At 38.2% G+C, this 23,825-nt stretch overlaps 1 protein-coding gene across 1 annotated transcript; it reads right to left on the bottom strand.

The window, feature by feature from the left end:
* Positions 1-1,298: 1,298 nt before the first annotated feature.
* LOC138014395 (condensin-2 complex subunit H2-like) lies at positions 1,299-23,825 on the bottom strand. The gene is made up of 23 exons (XM_068861456.1): positions 23,629-23,825; positions 22,716-22,817; positions 21,715-21,770; positions 21,467-21,542; positions 20,765-20,839; positions 20,391-20,467; positions 20,253-20,292; positions 19,435-19,540; positions 18,878-18,958; positions 16,420-16,514; positions 16,024-16,095; positions 14,565-14,634; positions 12,379-12,495; positions 10,932-10,988; positions 9,593-9,663; positions 8,967-9,063; positions 8,750-8,851; positions 7,756-7,820; positions 5,630-5,731; positions 5,475-5,535; positions 4,302-4,342; positions 4,148-4,192; positions 1,299-3,766 (listed from the first exon to the last, which is right to left on the bottom strand). Exons 1-19 carry the CDS (start codon positions 23,761-23,763, stop codon positions 5,639-5,641), a joined length of 1,587 nt encoding a protein of 528 aa, XP_068717557.1. The 5' UTR covers positions 23,764-23,825; the 3' UTR covers positions 1,299-3,766; positions 4,148-4,192; positions 4,302-4,342; positions 5,475-5,535; positions 5,630-5,638.

A 23,825-nucleotide genomic window follows, 5' to 3' on the forward strand; every position in this document is an offset into this window, starting at 1 on the left:
AAAGCTCTTCAATTTCTCCTTATCTGAAATCAAAAACATTGGGAAAGAACAGACCGAGATCTTGTGACATTTTGGAACCTGGTGGGCTGGAAAAAGCTGTATGACTTTTCCATTTTTTACATAAGACTTACACCCCAATGTAAAGATGGCGGTAATTTTGAAGGAGATCTCTCTCTTCTCAGTTGGCTGTTCTCTGGTTGAACAGTCCAGGAAGTTAAGGACGTTCGCGCCAATTGTTTCTGCGCATCCTTACTGCGCACGCAAATGCACACGCCACGTCATACACAAGCGCGCGCTAAGTAATAAAATGAGAACTGATAGGGCAAAAGGCCATTGCTATAGCTTTGCCTGGATTTAACGGTCTTGGACGTTCGGTGACCCCTGTTTTTCTTTCCAGAAACGGATTTATTTACAGTTATCTCCACGTTGTCCAAAAAAGAACAAAAACTCAATGTGCGAAGTTCAAAAAATTTCAAGATTTCTGCTCACGGGACATCAAATCCTGCCATCTTGCGGCTGCAAGGCGCGTGAAACTGTGGTCGCTAAATGCGAACTTGATCTTTAAGGGAACCTCACCAGTTGACTAAATTCACTTAATTAGTCCACTTAAACAATATTTGGCAGAGAAGATTTCACTTCAAAGATTTAATTGCAATATATTTGGGTTTACAGACACTGGCCTTATTCGATAACGAAGCCCGATTTTGTCACATTTTGGGTGTTTTTCCGGACATGTTCTCTACAAAACGAAGTCGGTGACCCCCCATTTTTTTTACATTTCAGACATAACTAACTCATCATCTTACAGTGGTAAAAGTTTCAGAAGAAAATCAATGTTGAAACAATGTCGCGCGAACGTCCTTAACTATCCACTGTTCCGTCTGAAAACTGTAATTATTTTCGCAGCAATCAGTTGAGTTACCAACAGCTCGCCAACGGTTAGTCGTCTGTCTCTTGACAGACGACTGATAGTTGGCCGCCAGTGTTTGGGGGGAGCTCTTCTTCAAAATTGACAAGATGGCAATGGAAACTGGGTTATCAAAAATCTTGCCCTTCCAGTCCTGAAGGTGGTTAACCCTTTGATGTCCAAACCGGCCGAAATCGGCCAGACTTAGTATTTTACTCTGTCTAACGCCAGAGTATGTTACTCGTCAATGGGGAACCCCTGGGAATCAATGGGTTAAAGGGGACACAGTTTTTGATTGGACCTAGAAGTTGTTCAACCAGACAACTATTGTTTTATTTTGACTGGGACTTGTCAGACTCATCATTTGGAGGAACTGATCCAGTCCGCAGACATAATGAATTTTGCAATGAGTTCTTTATCACATCTACTGTTTTTACCTTTCTTGAGGGATTGGCAACTTAGAAACCTGGAAGTTGATGAATAATGGACACCAGGCGTTTATGTCAAACCTCACAAACTTGAATAATGGTTGCTAGAAATTACGGTATTGACCCCCACTATGAATGTGCATATTTCCAAAAGGGCCAAGGGTGTTGTTGAAGATGGTGAGCCCATCAAAACTGCAATCAGAGAAGTGAGACTATCCACAAGTTGTTGGTGAAGGACTTGCAGTATCCTTAGCCTTTAATATAATTCATCATTTGACCCAACATACAGAATTACTAGATTACTATTAGTTAAGGCTAATTTTACAATCTGAGATTTGCATATGGTGAATTTCAAGATGGTCGCCTCATGCTATTATTAGACTTATGGAGCAACAGAATGGGAATGCAGTGGCAACATCGCGGGTAGCAAAAATACCAATGAGAATTCAGAATAGAAAAGAAATGAGTGGATTCTACTCTATTCTGAATTCTCATTGGTATTTTTTCTTGGTATTTTGTCTGCATGCACCGTCGCCACTGATGTTCCCGTTCTGTTGCTAAATAAGCCTAATGTCTGTTGGGACTCCTACATGCGTGTGCAAAAATTTTAAAAATGCAACCACAGTGAACCCAGCTGGACCACCTTTTAGCAGTGGCAGTAGCACGCGTGGCTGGTGGGATTGTTGGTGCAGGAGGCAAATAACAAGCGATGAAGCCGTGAGGAGAATGGGGAGGGGCACTGTGATTTCACAGCACCCGTCCCCATTCTCCACTCATTATTTGCCTCCCACCAGCAACACAAGCCACAGGTTGAGGTTTTAAGGTGTCATGCTAATACAAATAGATTAGCTATAAGAAAGAAAAGTAAAATAATACAGAAAGTGCATGACTGGAGTATGATTGGGGGAAACTAAGGGCGCATTCCCATTCCTTTTGTCAGAACTGGCCGGCCAGACCCGTCAGTTTGCAAAGAAAATGCAACAATTTGAAGGAACACTTCCATGATAATCCCTCGCATTGTTCTGGAGGAGTATATATCATCCTTGAAGTGTGTTAATTTGAATACGTTGTAGAGTTAGTCCTTCCAAATGCCCGGTCTGGCCGGTCTGTTCTGTCAAATGGAAAGCGCCCTAAATTCCCATACAAGGGAATATTCTCCAGTAATAGTTAATGTTTCAGCTGATCAAGAGGATCATGGCCAGTGCTGCTTATTTCTTGCTTAATTTCCTCTGGCTCCCCTCCTGCCTGGGATTGGCATATAATTTTTTCTTTGATGAAGAGAGCACCATCAAACATTTTTACAAATTTGTACACATGACTGGTTAATTCTGTTCTATTGAGATTAATATAAAATACAACTGTACATGTAAGAAATAGAAAGACTGGTAAAAAGAAACTTGTTTACCGATCAGGATGACGATTATTAGTAAAATTTAAAAATTAATAAATAATTTTGAAAATCTCTAGCGATTAATTCCAATGCACATTTTCACAGAAATATGAACTTGCTCTTTGCAAAACCACTAATCAGAGATCCAAAACCCAAGCATTTTTTTTTACCCACTGTCGAGTATTTCAGTACAACTCAAAGAGGACAGTACTTTATACCCCTTGACTTTGCTATTTCAATACCTTACCAAAGTTACCCAAATCTGGGTGAAAGTGCAACAAACAATGAATATCCTTGTGTTAAATAAATTTTTTCAATGCAAATTGCACCACAACCCCTATAAAAGGTAGGGAAGTGTGTTTTGCTGTCTCAGCTCTTCAATGGTAGAGTTGTCAAAAAGTAGCCTTCTTTGGAGACATTCTTTTTGCTCTTCGAGCAATCTCACTGCAAAGAATGCATGACAAGGCAAAGGAATGTCAGCAAATGAGGCTAGTGAAAGAAGAGTGAGCCCTAATCCGGGTAAAATACCATTAAAACTTTTAGACAGCAGTAACCTGTTATTCAGCACAACCTCACTTTGCCCAACTAAGATCTTCGAGGAGGAGATAGGTGAAGCCCTTTGCAACTCTGCTTAATTTATTTCTTAGGGGCCAGCTATGCAAGCTAATTAAATTTATTTATCAAAATATAATGGCCAAAACCCTCCATTTAACCTCTGCAGAGGTCATAATCAGGGACGCAGAGATTAAAACAAACAGAAAAAAAAAAATGACAGGGGCATTAGGGCTCAGGGCTGTTTCCCCCTCTCCTCCCCTCACCATGCAAAGTATGAGGGCCTCCTCTGTTTTAGTCCCATGGATATGTAAGCTTTTGCAGTTTTTAATCCTAGCTGTTAAAGTGAAAACATCATGGTGATAAATGTCCTCTAAAGGTCGCTATTGCCTGATTTCCGGGTGTTACTTTCATAAGCCTTAGCTTCATTGTGTCAACAGCTTTCTCTCCAATTCCCTCAGCAGTGATTTCTACATTGTAATTGTTTGCCTGTAAAGATAATAACGTAACCAGCAATAAAATTCACATTATTACTGAATGTTATGTAACTACGCGTGCCCAAACACTACTAATCGGGAGGAGAACCAACCAAATGTAGGCATTGATGAGATGGGGAAGAAGAATAACCCAGAGAGAGGTAATAAGCCTTGGGCCACAATGGAGGAAGGAGTGAGTACCACAGCCAATGTGCAAATGCTGATCCCTCAAAAAGATGCATTTTATGTAAACAATGATTTACACCCATCAGAGAAAGACTTTATCGATGGGGATTGCCATTAGCAAGAAAGACTTGAAAGAAAGAAGGTTTAAATTCTCATTATTTTCCTGAATAATTATACAGTGGATATTTAAAAATATCTTTCATCTTACTAGCTGTAGTGTTGCTAAGAATAGCCTGCAGATTTCAAATGTTTCCTGCAAGATAAATTATATTGAAAACAGTTCAGATGCCTGCAATTTGACTTCATTTGGGATGAACAAGTTGACTCTTAAAATTTTAACCAAAGGAATATGCAAACAGTACTTTTCCATGTGCCAGTTCTCTGAAAGCTTGATTGGACTTTTCTGAAAAAGCAAAGACATATTTTTTTATCACTTTTTATTACATGATTTCAGTAAATCTAGCAGAAGGAAGCTAGCAGTATTAATTTTGATAATAATTGATATTGATGTTATTGGGCTCTCTCTCTCTCTCTCACTCCATACATGCAGTGCATAAGACTAATTTTGCCCCTGTTTTGTTTTTGTTTCTCAAGTTTTCAAAACTTCATCTGTTACAGAATTTAGGCTTTGTACTGTTAAACACAAATCACGCCTTTTCTTTCCTTTTTTAAATCAATAACTGTATATCCATTCTTCTAATTGGAAAATTCTCTATGGCTAAATCGAAAAACTCAAGGTAAATCCACCATTAATCTTTCTTGACCCCATAGAGTTTCCATCCCAACCCCTGTTTGTGCCTGGGCCTTCACAAAATTAACCACCAAAATATTTACAAAATATATCAACCATTGATTCAATTTCCCTGCTAGTCAATGGGTCCCCATTAACCCTTTCACACCCAAACCGGCCAGACACCAGATGATTTTACTCGTCAATGGGGAACCCATTGAAATGACATGAAAAAAGTGTGTTAATACTACACGGCCTTTTCTCAGCTGGAGGCAGTTTGGCTTGCAAAGGAAAATAATCGCTGATCGACCACCATCTTTGCTGAACACGCAACATTGGGACATTTCAGATGGTCTTTCATTGTGTGCGTGCAATTCTATTCACCCCATAGAATTCGTTTTTCTGAGTTGAATGTGGCTTATGAAATTGAAGCAACAGATCGTGACAGCATCTGGGCAGTCATGTCCACAGCCCGCTGTCCAAATTTGTTTGTTTGTTTTGTTTTGTTTTTTAGGGTTGTTTCTGTATTGGTAAAACAATGACCTGTGATCTGTTTTGTACCTGCCTACAAAATTTTGATCTGGTACGAAAGATTGCAATGTGACCAAAATCAATTTTTGCAAAAAGGATCAAAATGTTGCGCAGTAATGAGTGATTGGAACACTGGGACTTGGGGCTATGAAAAAGTGGGAATCTCTGACAAGTTAAGGTGTATTGCACATTTTCAATTTAATTTCGTTTTGTTTTGTTTCCTTTCGCAAATTAGTAAGCCCATTTCTGGACATTTCTCATTAAAATTATATACCTTTAAATGATGTCATTATTTCTTCACCATATTTATGAATGTCAAAAGGACGATGTGTCTCCTAGGAACAAAACCACAAAGACTTACAGTAATCATGTTTTAGTCAAGTTATACAGCTGTAAATGCATGACATGTGAAAACATTTATCAGTCTACCTCTGCAGATCAAATTGGAAGTATCCTGTCTTCCCAGTTGCGCACTCTCCTGCTTAAATCTGTTTCCTGGGCATACTGTTGTGCTTCGATGAGGTAGCCATCCTGTGCAAAGGATTACAGGTTGTAACTGTGAGAAGTCATCTATATTTTACATGTCTTGGGTGATCTTCAGTACAATGATGTAATTATTGGGTTCTGACGATAAATTCTCTATCGTATTTGGACATTTTTCAGTCCACCACTGTGCCAAAAAATGACATTAAGTTGACATAGCAAGGTCCAAGTTAGGCTCGATTTCCGCCGCTCACTCGAGTTCGGGTATCCTCCCCGAGAAGAGACGGCTGGACGCGTGAGCGATAGATTGTGTCTGTGACGTAAATTTAAAATGTAATTTATGCGAGTTAATAGTTTCGGGGAAATAGCATTAGACATCCCAAAAACACTGATTTTAAGAAAACAGAAATTACATAACAATGCTTAAAACGTCTGTTCGAAGTTTCCAGATGATACGAGCTTGAGTTTGTGGTTAAATGATCAATGTGAGTTTGAATTCAACTAGCGAATCATGAACGAAATCTTCGGCTGCTTTAGCTCTCAGTCGACTTCATCAGCCCCCTCCTTTTGCCACCAATAAACTCAGCAGTAATTTCAATTGATCTTGAGCAATTTTACTTGCTCTTACATTAGCGAAGTATGAGGAGAAAATTGCAAAAGCAATGAATTTGAAAGCCGTATTTTGACCTTGGCGCCAACTGGAAAATCAGTGAAGTTTGCGAACTCAGGCTGTAGAAAACGACACAATTCCCATTCTCCAGCTTCTTGAACACTTTCCGTTGTCGCAATCTTGGATGTTTCCTACCTTAAAAGCACTGTAAACCTCGAACAGGCCGGGTGAAAGAATACCTTCGCAGCCAAAACATATAATTTATGCCAGACGGATTTCTGCAGGCGAGTTTCTGATTGGCGGAGATTAACAATGGCTCACCTCACGCGTCCAGCCGAGATTTCGGGAGTGAGCGCTGGCTCATTTCCCGAAACAGCGGTGGTAATCGAGCATAGGTCCAAGTGCTCTTGTTCACTAATGGGTGGGAGGGTGGGGGGGGGGGGGGTGGTCAAATTAAGACCAGACTCCAGTTGTTCAAAGGCCAGATAACTTTATCCAGTGGACAAGTTACTATCCAGAGTGTAAACTATACTTCGCATTAAGGGTGGGGGGGGGGGGGGTAGCACTTAACTACCAAACCGTTGCTATGGACTCCTTCAAACAGTCATTTCTTGAGTCCCTTTAACTCTACAGGTATCCTTTTTTGCCGAGTGTGTTCTATTTAACATTTCTTTGTCTGGTTCAACTCACAACCATATTTGGTAAATCACCTGACCAAAACAGAAAATGCCTAAAAACTCAGCAGGTCAACTACGTTTTTCACAAATTTTTAATGCAACAGTATGAGAACATTCTAACTCAAAATCTGTACATGTAGCATGGATTTGACAAAAAAGTTATTTCTCAAAAAAATGATGACGTCATGAGGCCCTCTTAGATACATTTTCAAAATATCAGTTCCATTTTTACTTCAAATAGAAATTCCATGCTACAGTTTACGAAAAATGATGGAACGGCTCCCATCCTGAGAGTGTTTGCATGTTTTTCAATGAAACGCACAACAGAGGACTGGGACTAGTTGCGAATGTGCCTTCTGATTGAAGTGATGTCAGATTTCCAAAGAACCATCCATGCAAACTTTTTGTAGGACTCTTCACTAAAAGTCTTTCTTTGCAACCATTGTCTTTCTGTAGTTAAAAGCCAGCCCACTTAAACACTGACAGAGGTTTTCAAACACGCCTTTACTTTGATGTGTTTAGAGTGTGCATGAGTAAATACTGAAATCTTTCCACGGATTGAAACTGTTTGATAGTGACTTAACCAGACCTTGAACAACTTGGGCCTGATCAATAACTATATTGAATGTCATTTTTTTGAAAGGGAAAAATTGAAGTACCAAGAGACATACATCAACCAAAACTTTGAGTTCATGAACCACAAAGGCATGTGCTCTCACCACATCATCAACACCCCTTCTAAATTTGCATCACCAATTCCTGACCAGGCAAAATTATAAACTCACCACATACTGTCGAACCAGTTCTTCGTAGCTTGATACAACAACTCCTTCAGCTAGGTCTTCTAATCCTGAGAGAACGGAGGTAAAAAAATTTTAATAATTGACATCTGAACATAACAAAGTAAAGCCAAGTTGTATGTCTTAGTGAATATGATTATTGTTATTGTTATTGTTACTTGTTCAGATGCTTTTTCGCTGTGCTAAAGGAGACTTGTGTAATGGAACCAAAAGGTCGAGACAGCAGAAAGCAAATCGTTATCTTTAAGAAAGTTATGACATTTTTTAATTTCGAAACATCGAAACATGTCTTCGAAATTAAAAAATGTCATAACTTTCTTAAAGATAAAGACTTGTGTAAGCTGGGAGCCATTAAACTACTAAGGTAAAGTTTAGGAAAGTGTAACTTCTTTTTAGAGTGTGACAATTCACCACCTTTGAATAAATGCTGCAGAGTAAAGACAGAGCATCAGTGAGTCAAGGTGTGCACGTCTAAATCAGTGTACTAAACCAAATCTGTTTACTAAACCACGTCTGTGTACTAAACCAACCAAGCCTAACGAAAACAAGCAGCAGTCAACATCTATTCGAGTTTTGTCCACAACGATCTCTGTTCTGCTCAACACTACATGTACAATCTTGGCCAGAACATTTTGGATTCCCCTAGCTCTCAACCTCTGAAAAATGTTAGCTAGGTCTTCAAGGTCAAACAATAAAAATTTGATGTTGTGTAAGGATAATGGTCTTAAACATTATTATGTTAGGAAGAAGTGGGAAGAAACTTCTCAAGGCTATAGTTCTACATGTAGGTGGGAATTATACACAACATTAAGTAAACTACCAAAAGAGGGAATGAAATGGATTTTCCCCTAACATTTTGGCCAGGATTAAAGGATTAGGTGATATTATTGTCCTGCTATTGATAGGCCGGCAGGAGTTGTTGAAACATGGGATTTTCAAGTGCCCAAGATTATGGTAGTTAATGTTATCCATGTCTTACCCATCGGTTCAATCGTTGCAGGAACATCTCCCTCTACAAGTGGTAAACCATCTCCACCAACAAAGTCATCATCATCATAATCTGCAGCCACTTGGTCATCATCTAAATTTCGGAAACAACACCAAATTACATGCTGGAAGGAGTTGATTGATTAATCAACAGGCAAAATGGCAGAAATCGCACCTCTTCATCATTATAAAAAATAAATTTCCTTTACCAAAGCCTGGCTCTTCATTTGCTACACCATCTTCCTCTTCTGGTTTAACTACAATGGATTTTAATTCTTCTATTTCTTCGTCAACTGCAAGTTGGGACTGAAAAAAAAAGAAAAAAGCTTAATGATTTGTTTTGAAATCAGACCAATCTGTTAAAACATAATTATTCCCTCAGACACTGGCCAAGTTCAAGGTTCTCACTAAGCACATTATAGTGTGTGATTTCTCAAGTTAAAATGTTAAGCATAACGAGGGCCATAAAATAAAGTAAAACAATTGGGACTTGTGCCGCTGTCTGCTTTATAGAGGGTGTCCGCTTAATACAGGTTTGAACGTATAAACACCAAGGAGAAAACGAAGTTCAAGTACAATTATTTTAATTATTATTATACTATACAGCATACATCTCCTGGCAATTAATTTAATCAAGCAGGAAAATGCACCACAAAGTCAAGTGGTTTGTAAAGTATAATAGGCTGATAATTTGACCATCAGTGATAATGCTTGTACTATTCGAGGCATAGTATAAAAACTACAAAAAATGCTTCAATTAATCTGCAGTAAGAGAACCTATGGGTATTTCAGGAATAAAGAACTAGACATCAAAGAAAAGAGTTTAATATTTTACCAGAAGTTGTCTCTGCTTGGCTTGGACTTTTTGCTGTCTTCTGAACTCTATCCAGTATAAGTATTCAAATTCTACCAGGAAAGATGTATAAGGGTCAACACTGATAACCCATGGGAGTATTTACATGACACTGGGCTAGGAGAATACTACAACTTTCATTTGGGTGCAAGGTTAAAAGGAAAGAAACTTTATTTAAGTGTCAAGTCTTCTAGCACTGGAGCACTAATTGGGGACACTTTTGAGTAAAACTAAAAATCGACCAAAATTGTCACTTACTAGGTTTTTGCATCCAGCCCTTCAATTAATCAAAGCAAGTCAAGTGTTGGCTATTGAGGAGTACTCGGAGAAAAACCTCACGGTGCAGAGTAGAGAACTAACAAACTCAACCCACATATGGCTACGAGTCTGGGAATCAAACTCGGGCCACCCCGCAAAGGTCATTCCGCTGAATTATCTCTTATTGTCTTCATTTGCGTGATATCAGCTGTAATCTATAACTTTTATACCTTAACATACCCTTTTATTTGGTCTGGTACAACTACAGAATGACTGGATACTGAATAGTAAAATTTTCTAATACATGTACTAGTATGAGATTTTGCACTGGAAATGGGTAAACAGTTACAGAATAACTGAGAAGCAGTCTAACGGTATAATAATAATTATTATTAATGTTTCATATATCATTTCGTTTGTTGATTTATTCATCATGAGAACATTTGAACCCACAAATGACCAGCTCCCTACATCAGTGGCTTCATGGCTCAGTTGGTTAGAGTGTCACATCGCCATCACGAGGTCACAGGTTCAAATCCCATTGAAGTCCTGAAATTTTCAGGACCGTGGAGTTTGACAACTTAAATCCTCTCCGTTCTCAATATACAAAAGGAATTGTGACACCTGAGAATGACCTGTAAAGTTTCGGAACTTTCGGGAAACAGGCCCTGATCACTAATAGACCTTTCTACCGATACGGCGGTCATTTTGATTTCTATTGTTTCGAATAGCTATTATGGGATGCCCAGGGGCAAATACAATTAATTTGCCCCCTGAGCATCCCATAATGTCTTCTGAAACAATAGAAATCAAAATGGCCGCCGTATCTGCAAAAAGGTCTATTGAATTTGCTCTTGGTAGTCCCTGGTTCATTATGTCTTGGCTGCACTTGTAAATAGCCAACTGGTTTTCCTCCGACCAGGTGGGATTATTAACAGTTGTTGTTGTTCTGTTCTGTCATTTCGTTCATTTACTTTCATTGGCCCTGAAAAGCCCCTATGAGGACTGGTCAATCAAATACATGTATGTATAGCGTATTGTATATCACTTAAGCTTTACAAACCTGGAAAAGCTGGTGTTTTAAGTGGGTTCTTCACCATTTTAGATGCATGAGAATAATCTGTGAAACAAACAAGCAAGGATGTCATTAGAGCCAATAAAATTTTTTTACTTCCAGCTAATCTCACCAGATGGATGAAAACTATTGATTAAAATGATGTCTAAGAAAACATGAAGGCTTGTAGCAAGTGTGATATGGTTTGACAACCCCACTCACGCTTCCACAGCTGTTAACCACTATATTTAATAATGTAGAATACAATACCATCCAGCAAAGGAATTAGATTTTTAACCAGTGCTTTTCATGCTTCACTCTGCTTGTTCACCATTTTGTAATGTGTCTAATGCATGAGGCTAAATGTAATTTAGGCAAGGTTAATTTCAAACCAATGTGGCATGCAGCCTTTTTGTGCCAAATGCATGGGTTGCGTCTATTTTGGGGGTGCCCTGGAATTCATTAGGGCTTGCTTGCTTGTGGCCATGCAAACTTTGCTAATTTTTGTAGGCCATTTTTGTGAATCATTGCAGATTCATTGAGGTCCTCCTTTCCCACACTGAGGTTACTTGGTCAATGAGGGAGGTACACATGTAAGTATCTGGTCAGATAAGTGTTTTGCCACTGGCCTGTATTCCAGTGTGACAGTGCCAGTGCCACTCCACCATGCCTGGATCCCAACAGGCACATTCCCACTAACTTTTAAGGCACCAGTTCCCAAGCTCATCAAAATTAATGGCCATGATTTTAATGGTAAGTAATATTGATGGGCATTACATGCCCATAAAATCCCCTAGTTAAGCGGTGCCTACTATTGTTATTGCGCATACGTTCTGCGCATCTGGAGATACTCGGATTTCCTATGGGTGGTGCTTATTAATACAGGGATATTTTTGCATGGTTCAAAACTATGCGGAGAAAGTAGAACTTAGCAAGTTCTCTTGGTATCCAAAAAGAAAACTGGGGGTAACCAAGCATTTTTCAGAGATAATGTTAAGCTTAATTTGGAAAAGATCACCACATTGCTTTGTATTTAAAAGCTTTTTACAAATGTTGTTAATTTATTATCTTCGAAAAGTGCGTGGCTACCCCCAATTTTCTTTTTGGATTTCAATAACACTTGTTAAGGTCTGCTTTTTCCGCATATATTCAGTAAACCGCACAAAAATATCTTTGAATTAGTAGGCACCGTCCTTAAAGCCAACAAAATCCCCAACTCTTGTCTCACAGGCTAGCCTTGCCTAGCAAGCAAGACTCTCAATGCAAATCCAGTGCCATGAGCCTATAGGATATTTTAAGGCTGCTGGTCTGAAAAACAAGTGACAGGGTTACTAAGAGATCTCTGTTTCTTTAAAGATATATACTAACCCAAATTGAATGAAATTAAAAAATATTATTATTTTATCTATTTATCATCAAAAGCAAACATCAACTTAATGAATAGAATTTTGCATACATGCTTGAGATATAAATTGGTTAATAGGGATAAGAACTGGTTCTTTCTTTATTTCTTGTCGCTTCCTCTTCTTCTTCTGTTGTGACACTAAGGACGATGGTTTCTTAAAAGGTTTACCTGAAGGAGTGCAGAGCACCAAGGTTAATGGGAAATTGATATAAATTATGTAGCTTGTGTTATTACATTCCCCCCCTGTAAGAGCAGTGCAGTTCAATGTAACACCAGTGTAAATTACACATTGAAATTCTGGATTATGATTGGCTAATAAACAAGAGGATTTGGTAAGAACCAATCAATTTTTTTGTTTTGAATCAAACACAAGCCCTGGATGGCAAAATTTTTCCCTGATGCGTTCCTTCTGCTTAACCACAGGGTCCGAAATTGCGCCTTCGTGGTCACCAATGCGACGAAAAATTGAGTACTGGCGACCAGTATTTCACAGTTGGTCAACAGTGGGCGACCTACTATTAAGTTCAGAGCCGTTTGCCAACAAGTGTCTTACTTTTTATCCTGCCGATGTTTTTGAAATAAAAATGAAAGGAGTTTTCCCGTTAACTACCTCCATAGGTAAAACTGCGACTCAGTAGAGCGATTTGAGGGACTGGTGCAAGGAATGTAGCACAGTAATAAAATTGCGGCTCGTGTGCGACAGAACGTGACTGGTGTTTCTGTGGCTGAAATTTTCAACAAATGGGCAGATGGACTTCTTCATAACATTCCAGGTCAGGAACATTATCTCTCCAAAATGTCCGCTTTCGAAACTTAGCAAAAAATAATGCTTGAGACATACACATGACGGAGCGGTCGTTGCTTTATAGTCTCCATAATGTAGTTCAATACGTGCATTTTCAGGAGAAATTTTTTGGCAACCACAATTTGCATCTGGTGACTTAAATTTTTATCCTGTCGCCAGTTGTCGCCCATATAATAAAGTTAATTTGGGACCCTGAACCATCTTGAATTTTTTCATGTGTATTATAAATAAGTGATCATTTCATATGATCTTTCTTTTGCAATCTGGAATAAATAAGACTACAAATTGCAATTTTGCTTGTCTTTGAAAAAATAATATGTACTTATAAGTGCTTATTTATTCCAAATTGCACTCCAAATCATGCAATTACCTACACAAATAATCCCAAACACTAGACTTAAATTCAATTAGCACCTTTTATGGCCATCAATCGTGTTGGTGAAAACACTTGATGTTCCCTGCTAGCAGAGGTCTCTTTTCTTTTTGTGTTCGCTGGGCTGACGAGTACAGGAAAGAGACCTCTGCCATGGGTTGAAACTCACTTTAATCCAACCACTATCCACAACCTTGGACAGCATCTTCAAACCGCATGCCCCATGATATGTTTGCTGACTGTGTCCCGCACATTCTTTACATTAATTTCGCTGTGTTTAAAGTTAGCACACAACATAAAATATCACGTGAGGATTCGGTCTCTAAGTAAGCGCTGCATGTGCATGAGTCTTGACCCACGGCAGAGGTTTTTTTTTCCTGTACTCGTCAGCCAAGCTAACACAAAAAGAAAGAGACCTCTCCTAGCAGAGAACACTTGATGGACAAATACCACAAAATAAACTTCACATGAACCTGTTGATCCTAAAACACTATAAGGCTGAGCTGACCTGCTCTACTAACCACCTGTAGATTTTGTTCAGTCTCATGACATGGGCTAAACGAAGTCCTAGAAATTAGTGCCAAAAATCCTAATATTGATTGAACAGAGTTTGCACAGAAAAATTATTGATTAAAGCTAATAAATTACTTGTTACTTTTTTAGATTAAACTAATAAAAATTGGATGCCAGCTTCTGGTGGTGAATTCATGAAGGAAAAAGGAAAGGAACTTTCTATAAGTGTCTTGTCTGCTAGTGCTGGAGCACTAATTGGGGATACTGTAAACTGAAATCAACAAATTAATGCAAATCAAATCAAAAATTTGCTTTTTGAGGAGAGAGGAAAACCAAAGTACAATGTACCCAGGGAAAAACCTCTCGGCGCAGAGTAATAGAACCAACAAACTCAACCCACATATCACGCCAAGTCTGAGAATCAAACCCAGGCCACATTGGCGCAACCACATCCTTAAACTTGATGCCTTTCATTTTAAAGTTTGTTGATTGACAAAAGTAGTACGTGTATGCTTAACTTCACAAGAACAACAGCAGCAAATTAACCTTTCTTTGAAGGTTTGTCTTTCCAAACACCTGGGTCATATGGATCCAACAATTTCCAGGGATCTTTAACCTGTGAAAGACAATTAAAACTATTGGAAATAAAACACAAGCACAATGAGAATCCACAACTGTATGCCTTTATTTCAATCCATCAATTTAGCCAACAATGTTTGAGTTCTAATGTGTTCCAAGGCCACTGCATAAGTGTTTATAATGAAAACAAAGGTTCTGAGAAGGTAAAAGGCTGCAGTTTGCTTTCCTTAGAGAAGTACAATGTAGGTTAGAAACTTAACCAGATGTCAAAGAAAGGGCAGCACTTTCTTTTTACTTTATATTTAAGAACTATGTAGGTTACTGATCTAGCTGGATGACCAAACCCATGATCCTCTGCACAGAACACTAGTGCCTCATCTACCACAGTTTTTCGTTTATAAGGTACAGCATTTTTTCTCAAAGAAATTGCTTGTTGGCCCTAAAAGTGAGCTAAACTTAAGGTTGTGTCCTATAAACCTTGTGCATGGATGGTTCTTCGATCCTTTGCCGCCATCTTATATGTTAAACTCGTCCCAGTCTTCCCCTTACTGCGATTTCTAAATGGTGGCCTCACACCAATGACTTGTTCGTAATGATGGCCTCTAACTCTTAACATTGTACAACTAAAAGTACTACTAACAACAGGATTTAAAGGGTGTTCTCTAAATTCTAGTTGAATTTCCTTCTGCCATTGTTCTTGATTTACACTACAATCTTCAGTTGAGATAGCATATAACTTATAGCGACGAGTTGAACCAATACATGTAATTCCTCTATTTGAGATTTTCACTTGGGTGACATAAATGCCATCAAGTTTGAAAGTTTAACCCATTGACTCCTGGAGGTTTCCCATTGACAAGTAAAATCGTCTGGCGTTAGACAGAGTAAAATACTAAGTCTGGCTGGTTTAGGCCGGTTTTGGGTGTTTAAAGGCTTAATGGGAACAGTGAGTGAGTGATTAATAAGGCGCGTCCTGTATCCGGTAAATATGGTAACTAGGTCATCCAGACAGTGGAATGTTGTATTATTCTTGTCTCACTAAAAGGTTCATAACTTTAAAGCAAAATTGGGGCTCAACTCATTATTTAGTGTCTTATGTTGGATGATGTAGAAACAACATATTATTTTGCTTAATGTAATGCTCAATGAATATGGTTAACCAACAGCACTGCCAGTTAAATGTTTGGTTGGCAAACAATGTTACAATGATAAGGCATGGATTATGGTGTTAGAGTCCCATAAAATGAATGTGACATTATAGTTGCAAAAATACTATTCTCTACAATGTAACTAAGCTTCAAAGATCTTTATACCCATGTGCATCCAGAGTGTTTGAAAGTCCCCCGGAATGAAAGAACATGTAACTGCCCACATTATACAAATTGATGGTATAGTTCACAAATGACAGGTAAACTTTAATGCTCACCGGTAAGTTGTTTACTGTAGCAAACTGCGGCGTACCCCTAGCTCTTAATGCTCTCCTTTCTTCTTGTCTCTCCTACAAAGCAATGGTAAAATAAAAATTGCATTCAACAAAGCTACGTATTTGAAGAGAATATCTAATCACAAGAACATTTTAGGAATGCCATTTTTTTGCATGATAAATACATGTAAAATAATAGCTCAAGACAAGTAGCAAACCTCTACACTGCAAAATTTAATTAATAATATTACTGCTTTCTGTTTACAGATTTGTAAATATATAAATATTATCGTTTCATCATTTTTAATAATAGCATTTTTCTTGCAAGAAAATAAATTTTATAAACACTTCTACTGTTTACAGTTTTGGGAGTTTCACAGTTAAACTCTTCATTTGCACCTGTTCATTCTCAATATCATTTTCTCCAGGCCTATTTTCACCAGTACAATCATTGTCATCCATTAATTCTGGTTCTTCAAAGTCATCGTCAACAGCTAAAAACCAATGAAGAAAAACTACATGTAAAACGTCTTGCTTGAAATGACCAATCATGTCTTTAACCCTTTCACTCTCGTAAGGGCCACTTGTCAATGGGGAACCCCTCGGGAGTGAAAGGATTAAACACTATGAATAAGGCAAAAGAAACATGAGTAACAACAATCAAAGAGTTTTAATCAGGCTTCCAGATAAAGTTTGTAAGGCAGGATGTCAACAAGGAATTCCAGCAGGTCAAATTTCATTTCCACAGCTGCCACCAAACCATTAAAATTTTCCATTAATTAGTCAGGCCATGAAGCTGACAGGTCTTGTAGGGTTTTTTACAAAGACCACCTCACTCCACACCCTCTTTCCGACACTGTATACAGAAAGATTAATGTTCCTTCATCCTGGCCATGTGCGTCAACCCTACATATTGATTGATTTTATCCTTAAGTGTAATGATGTTTGTATACTGAATATGTAATTATTATTTTTAACTATTAAGTCTAGGACTTGGACGCTACGGGGTTTTATACTTGTCATTAGTTTATATTTTTTAGATTCAACTTTTAGTCACTAATAACTTTGTTGTCTCTTTACCCGTACAGCCGCTTGAGAACACTTGCTGTCTCTTGGGACTTGGACGCTATGGGGTTTTATACTTGTTATTAGTTAATATTCTTTAGATTTGACTTTTATTCCCTTTTTCCTCCACAAAATAAAAATAAAAAATCTAGTTATGAATTACATGATTATAGGACTTTATTACGCGGGTCCGATCCTCTACAGCCCACTCCCCCAAATTTCTTGATCGGTCTTTGTCCTCCCCTTGGGCCAACAAGGGCCTGGCTCCCCTTACCACTTGTAGTTTGGTGGAGAAGGGGTCTTTAGGATCGGCCTCAGCACAGGGTAACCCTCGCATTGCTCAGCCTTTGGGCGGGGAATTGCTGCCTGCGGCACCCCTTCAGCCCTGTGCTGGAGGGAGGGGGCATGTTCTACTGCTGGACTGGGTTAACTTGGCCCCAGGACATTATGCCAGCCACCATGCCCACCTTGCAGCACAGACATGAGGCACCCCCTCGGTGTGGCGACATGTGCTGAGGCCCCTCATCCGGTCCCTCTGGTCGGTGGTTTCATCCAAGCCTTGCCGGCATATTCCCTGCCCAACTTGGCCCACAAATTGTGTTCTGTGTTGTTTTTGCGTGAGTAATAAAATTAAATGATATTTTAGTATAAAAAAGTCTATGGCAACTTTTACTGTATTACAAAATCATTATTAAACGTACCGGTACTTCATCATTATTTACACCCTTTAACCACCTCTTGTGAGATTTTTTTGGGAGTGACACTTAACAGATTTTATGCTGTCTAATGCCAGACAGTTTTACTTATCAGCTGGGGGCATTCCAAGGCAATTGAGGTGTCAATGAGTCAATAGAAAATTTTATTCTTGGCAGTTGTGAATAATTTGTACATGAAACAAGTGTAAAATTTATATATAATATTACCAATAAATGTATTATTGAAAAAGTACACAATTCAGTCCTATCTAATATCTGTATCTATCAACAGCCTCCAAAACCGAACAGACATAAATATTCAATCACAGAGGAAGATACATGAAAGCTGCATGCTGACTCACATACAGTAACATGCAAAAGTAAGTTGAAAGTCTTGACTCAAAACTCGATCCGTGATCCTCAATGTTTTCAAGAATCGAGGATCAACTTTGAAGCTTAGAGAATCGAGGATCGAGTTTCGAGACCCTTCAAAAAAACGTGAAATAATTCAACAGGAATTGAACAAAGAAAATTTACAGGTCTTGCCAGAGTTTGTGACGAACGCGAAAAAAGATGGAAAGCTACATGTATGTCAGTAAGATAAAACCTGTAAACTAGACCTGACAAGCATGAAAAATTAATCACATGAAAACTGTTTTTTTTTTCTCCACTCAAGTCTTGAGAATTTCTCAAAAGCCCTAAAACGTCTAAAACGTCTTTTTCAAAAGTTTTCAAGAATCAAGGATCGAGAAACAAGTTTCAAGGATTGACTTTCAAGGGACTATAAACTTACTTTTGCACGGTGTTGTATCAAGTTTGACTTGAGGAAGCAATACTGACATTTTTTGTACCTTCACCTATCACAATGATTTACGACACTTATAATATTATGTTTGAGACAAGCTCCTACAAACTAGAATACTGTACAAGTTGTTTCATTCATCATAGGTTTCACTTAAGCTTCACGTCAATTATAGAAATTCCATTTTTAACTAACACATTAAATTCTATCTCCAAACTACGTATGTACATGCCTTTTACACAGAAAATCTACAAGGCTCTTGATAAAATCATAAATATAACAAAAATACACCTACCAGGTAAATCCACAACTTCAAAGTTTCCCTCATTTTCAGGGTCAAGATTTGCATGTTGTTCATCAAATACAGGTTCTGGGTCTAAAACAGAAACAAAAATGTAACTTTAGATTCACATTGCAAGTAGGTGGACAAGCATACATCAAGGCAGTCATTGAGGGCCAGGGAGAGAGGATTCCCTGTCTACATACCTAAAGTTTCATCCCCACCTACTTAAAGAGAGGAACAATGGAGTTAACACCACAAATCCACTGTTTTCTCCACTAAACAATTTCCCCACCTCTTTAAAAAGTTAGTGACTGCAGCCTTGATATATGCTGGAATCACTCCACCCCCATTTCTTCAAACAACATTTGGTGATGGCAGCTTTAATTATTATTATTATTATTATTATTATTATTATTATTATTATTATTATTATTATTATTATTATTAACATACCTGGCACCTGTTTGGTTTGCAAACAAAAGGAAATGATACACATAATGCCCCGGCTTTCAGTCAGAGGTCACCTGGGTCAAAACCACGCACAAGAAAAGAAATCCTTCCTCACCCACCTTTAGAAGCTGATGATAGCAGTGGCTTGAAGGAATTATCTAACAGTGGCAAATTAGTCAAGTCCAACAGAAGTGTCCCAGATGCATGCACTCTGCAAGTGTTCATCTGTCAGCAAATAATAATATTAACCACATTATACACATATAATACATAATATTTTTGAGTATGTAGCTCATACATACTTAACAGTTACAATACAGGGGTGCATTTTGGAAATGTGTTTCCAAATGCACTTGCATTTTAAATGTGTTAACAATGTGTAAACACAGATGCTTATCTCTGACTTGTACTGTATTTTGTTCTCTCCAACAAAAAGAGGCCAGCTGGGTATAATATTATGCATACATACATGCATGCCCATTACTCAATTGACCACTTCCCATAGGGGCTTTTTAGGGCCAATGAAACACAACCAACGAAATTACAGAACAGAACAACATCACCAACAACCATTAAGAATTCCGACTGGCCGGAAGCAGACCAGCTGGCTATTTACAAGTGCAGCTGAGAAGTTAAAACAGGGACTACAGGCTCAAATTCACAGAGAGGTCAGAACAGGTCTTGAACCAGGGATCGGATCTCAAGCCAAGTGCCCTAACCACTGGACTGCACAGTTACCTCCAAATGATATAATAGGGATGATGTCTCAAAAACAGGCTACTGTACCTTGGCAGAAACAGCTGTAAGTCAAGGGGATCGACGGTACAGTAGAAGCAGATCATGACTTCCAAAAAACTTTTCAAAGAAATCATGGCTGGGCTAAAGTGTACGGCTACTATTTATTATCTAGAGTAAGTGGAGTGTGAGTGTATCTTACCTTAAAATCATTTCGACTTCCCAGAACTTCACCAGTGCGACTGTCAAAAATGAGAAAAAAACAAATTTTGAGTCAAAGCACCACTTACAATGGTCATTAACAAAATGAAAATTTGAACTAACTACTAAAGTAGCAAACCTTAACAATACATCTTCCTTATCTTTCTCCCCCAAAGGAAGCAAAACAAGAGGAGTCCTTGGAATAATTTGTGAACCCTAAAAGTAGCAAGAAATAACACAGGTCTTGGCATTCAGACACAACATACACTTGCTGAAAAACATACACTGTTAACACAGATATCTCATGCACTGAGTCATTATAAGCCATACAGTTTATTGGCCTTTATAGCCTTATGTATGGTACACTAGTACAGTACTGCTCAGATCTTGTAAGGCTTTTCCTTTCACACAAAATTAATAAATGCACTAGCTATTATGTTAATTACGTTTGTAAATTAAAAGAGAGATGGGAGAGACAAAGTGATATCTGCAAAACAAATCATTTCTGATTACCTCTTTGTGAGAATCACTTTCATCCTCTTTCAAGTCAATATTTTTTGCTTCTTTTATGTCATCTAAAAGGAGAAACTAAAATGCACAGAAAAATGAATTTATTATCTTCACAAAATACATGTAAGGCTCAAAATTAAAAAAAAAAAAATTGGCAACTGCTAACCAGAGACAATAGAAAGTAAATCAGATCAATTACCTCGTATTAAATCAAGTTTTGGTTTTAAAGGAGAAGAAAGGACAGAAACTGCCGGAAACAGATTACAAACCAACAAACTAGCAGCATTTGATAGTGCATTCTCACAGTTACAGACTGTAATTTAAATCTGGTACTTAGAGTCGACATACATGTAGCAATAAAACATTAAAGCATGTTTACAAAGGTTTTTTTTAGAGCGGTTTTCAAATGAGTGTCGTTAAAAACCAAAACCAAAGTAATTACTTTGGCCAATCAAAAAGGACAGAGACAATCCAGTAAACCAATCAAAACTCAAAGTAATTACATGTAGCGGACACAAAGCACGGGAAAATGTGCACGCTCGAGCCACGATTGGTTTGGTTTCCCTTCTGATTGGTTGAAAAGGTGGCACAAGAACTTTGAACCAATCACTGAGTAAAGTAAAGAAAAACCAAAGTTTTTAGCTAATTACTTTCGACACTCAATTGAAAATTACTCTATAATAGTGAGGCTTAGTATTCACGTACTTCCACACTATCATCTCTGAATGATGCATCTTTGTCTTTTCCCTGATCGTCAACAGATGACGCTTGCTGAAGTCTTCTGATGAAAGAACCGTAAAACAATTATGATTTTAATTTGTTGGAGCATCTCAGTTAGTTAATTAATACACAACATCTTACAGGATTACTCTCAACAAACCTTCTCAATCAATTCACCAAAAGCAGTATGATTTGTGCTTGAAACACTAAATCATTGTCAAACAACAACTTACTTTTTACTTGCAATGAGATCCAAAGTCTGATATACTAATGTATATAAATACTCCACCTAAAACAGTGAATGCATTCAGTGAACTTACACAAAAAAAATTGTATTCTAAGACCCAGTCGAAATATATCTAGATATTTTCAAAAACAGATACTTTTTCCTCTTTTTTTTTCTTTGGAACAAGTTACCAAGTCAAAGTGTACGTAGAGAAACTTTTTCATAGCTTCCTCATTCGTTTTTTCTTAATATCTAAATTCATTATCAATAAGCTTTAGCTCCTCAGCCTTTTTATTACAAACAGCATTTTTTTGAACAAAAATTTATTCAAAATATAGATTTTTTTTAATACTGCATGTACAACCAATATTAACAGGTACACGCAAGGAGTTTTTCAGGAGTTGATGCCAAATTGAATTTTTAAGGAGTTGATTCCAGGGACCTGGAAGAACTTTTCCAGAATCTAGGAATTTTCCAAGAATTCCAGGAGTGGTGTGAACCCCTCAGATCAGTCAGACTACCTTGCGAGAGGTCACAGTTTTGAACCCCCCGCCCCCCCCCTCCCCATCTCAAATAACTTAATAGATAGGAAGAAAGTTCTACCTTTGAGATTAGATGGGATTCCTTTGCCTTGGATACTTTGTTTGAACCCCTTGAAAAACCTTTCCAATCCTTTTTATACTTTGAAAAAAGATTCCTACCAGTTATAGTCTGATTGGACCCATAAATGGGGTTGGAGCATCTTGCTTGGGTGTTGGAGCAGGTCTCTTAACATTTAATGTGATTGGCTCGCTACCATAGCCAAAAACAAAAGACTAACCAATTGAAACAATGACTTAGACTTAAAAACAGTAGAAGCTGTTTACAATGCCAAACAATAGCAGGTTACCATAGCTGCTACACTCCTGTTTTGATGGCAGGTGCGTATCCAGATGGCAACCTTCAAAATAAGTTTACCTCTCACTGGTGTAAAATTGACATTCAACTGCAGCTATAAGTTGATAATACCTTTTTGCTGTAGATGCAAGCTGATCCTTGAATAAGAAGAGCTGCTTCAGCAAAATTCATGCTGGTTTTGCCTCCATCGAACGATATTTTAATTCTTTCAATCTAAAAAAAAGAATATGATCAAATTAATGCACTAGTCATTTGTTTCCCCCACCCCCCGACCCCCGGGGATAGTGGGGACATATGGGGAAATTACTAGGGCAATTACGCGAGATTACGCCACAATTACGCCTCTAGGGGGTAGGGAAATTTCAAGATTTTCGTTCCTCTGCCCTACCCCTCAGGCATGAGTGGTTCCATCTCCAGTTTGTGGGACTTAAGAGGACACCCCCAGAAGTCTGGTTTTGCCCAGAGTGCAAACTACAGCAGTAAAAAATAAAAGAACAGCAATTATGTCTAAACTTTTTCTTTATTGGTCGCTTATTCCTGTCTTGTTTCTATCCTTTTTTTTTTTTGTTTCGTTCCTTATATAGTTCATGTGGCACACACAATTGGCAAGAACTGTATATTGTGGTTATCTCCCTAACATTTCCTTGATGACTCAGAATCTTTTAGGAACAGAGGGGTGGGGGAATTACGTGTGTTTGTCTGCTCTAGTCCCCAGTGGAAATACACCTACTTTACAACCATTCAAATGTAATTTCCCTACCCATCCCCGGGGGTCAAGGGGTGGGGGAAACAAATGACTAGTGCATAACCGAACTGCCGGCCTTCCAAATAAAATTAAAATACTATAACGCAACATCACGCTTCGCAAATCCAGGATGCATAGTGTCACGCCTTTATTAAAAAAAAATGCGTCTTTTCCTTTGCGATCGAATAAGCGATGACTTATAACACTGCTTAAGCTTAAGTATTAAGCTAAATTTTAGTTGTCTCACGCGTACGCAATGCAATCATATCCTAACCTTACCTCAGCCAGATACTCCTCGAGTTGTGCGGCAACATCAATGTCCCAGTTTTTCGTTAGATCTCGGATTGGCTGCAACAAATGATTATACTTGGAGGCAAGATCGTTCGAATCACTACTGCTTACTTGAGAAGGCATGATTTGGTGAGAAATATCACCCAAAACTCAACCATGACATGTTTTCGAACTTTTCAAGATCA

Source organism: Montipora capricornis, chromosome 8 (genome assembly GCF_036669925.1).
Source record: "Montipora capricornis isolate CH-2021 chromosome 8, ASM3666992v2, whole genome shotgun sequence".
Taxonomy (NCBI): Eukaryota; Metazoa; Cnidaria; class Anthozoa; order Scleractinia; family Acroporidae; genus Montipora; species Montipora capricornis.

Coding starts and splice junctions, on each gene's coding strand:
- LOC138014395 (XM_068861456.1), bottom strand. CDS start 23,763: ATGCCTTCTCAAGTAAGCAGTAGTGATTCGAACGATCTTGCCTCCAAG. Junction 16,096..16,419: donor ATGATATTGAGAATGAACAG/GTGCAAATGAAG, acceptor ATTGCTTTGTAG/GAGAGACAAGAAGAAAGGAG. Junction 7,821..8,749: donor TGCAACGATTGAACCGATGG/GTAAGACATGGA, acceptor CCGTTCTCTCAG/GATTAGAAGACCTAGCTGAA.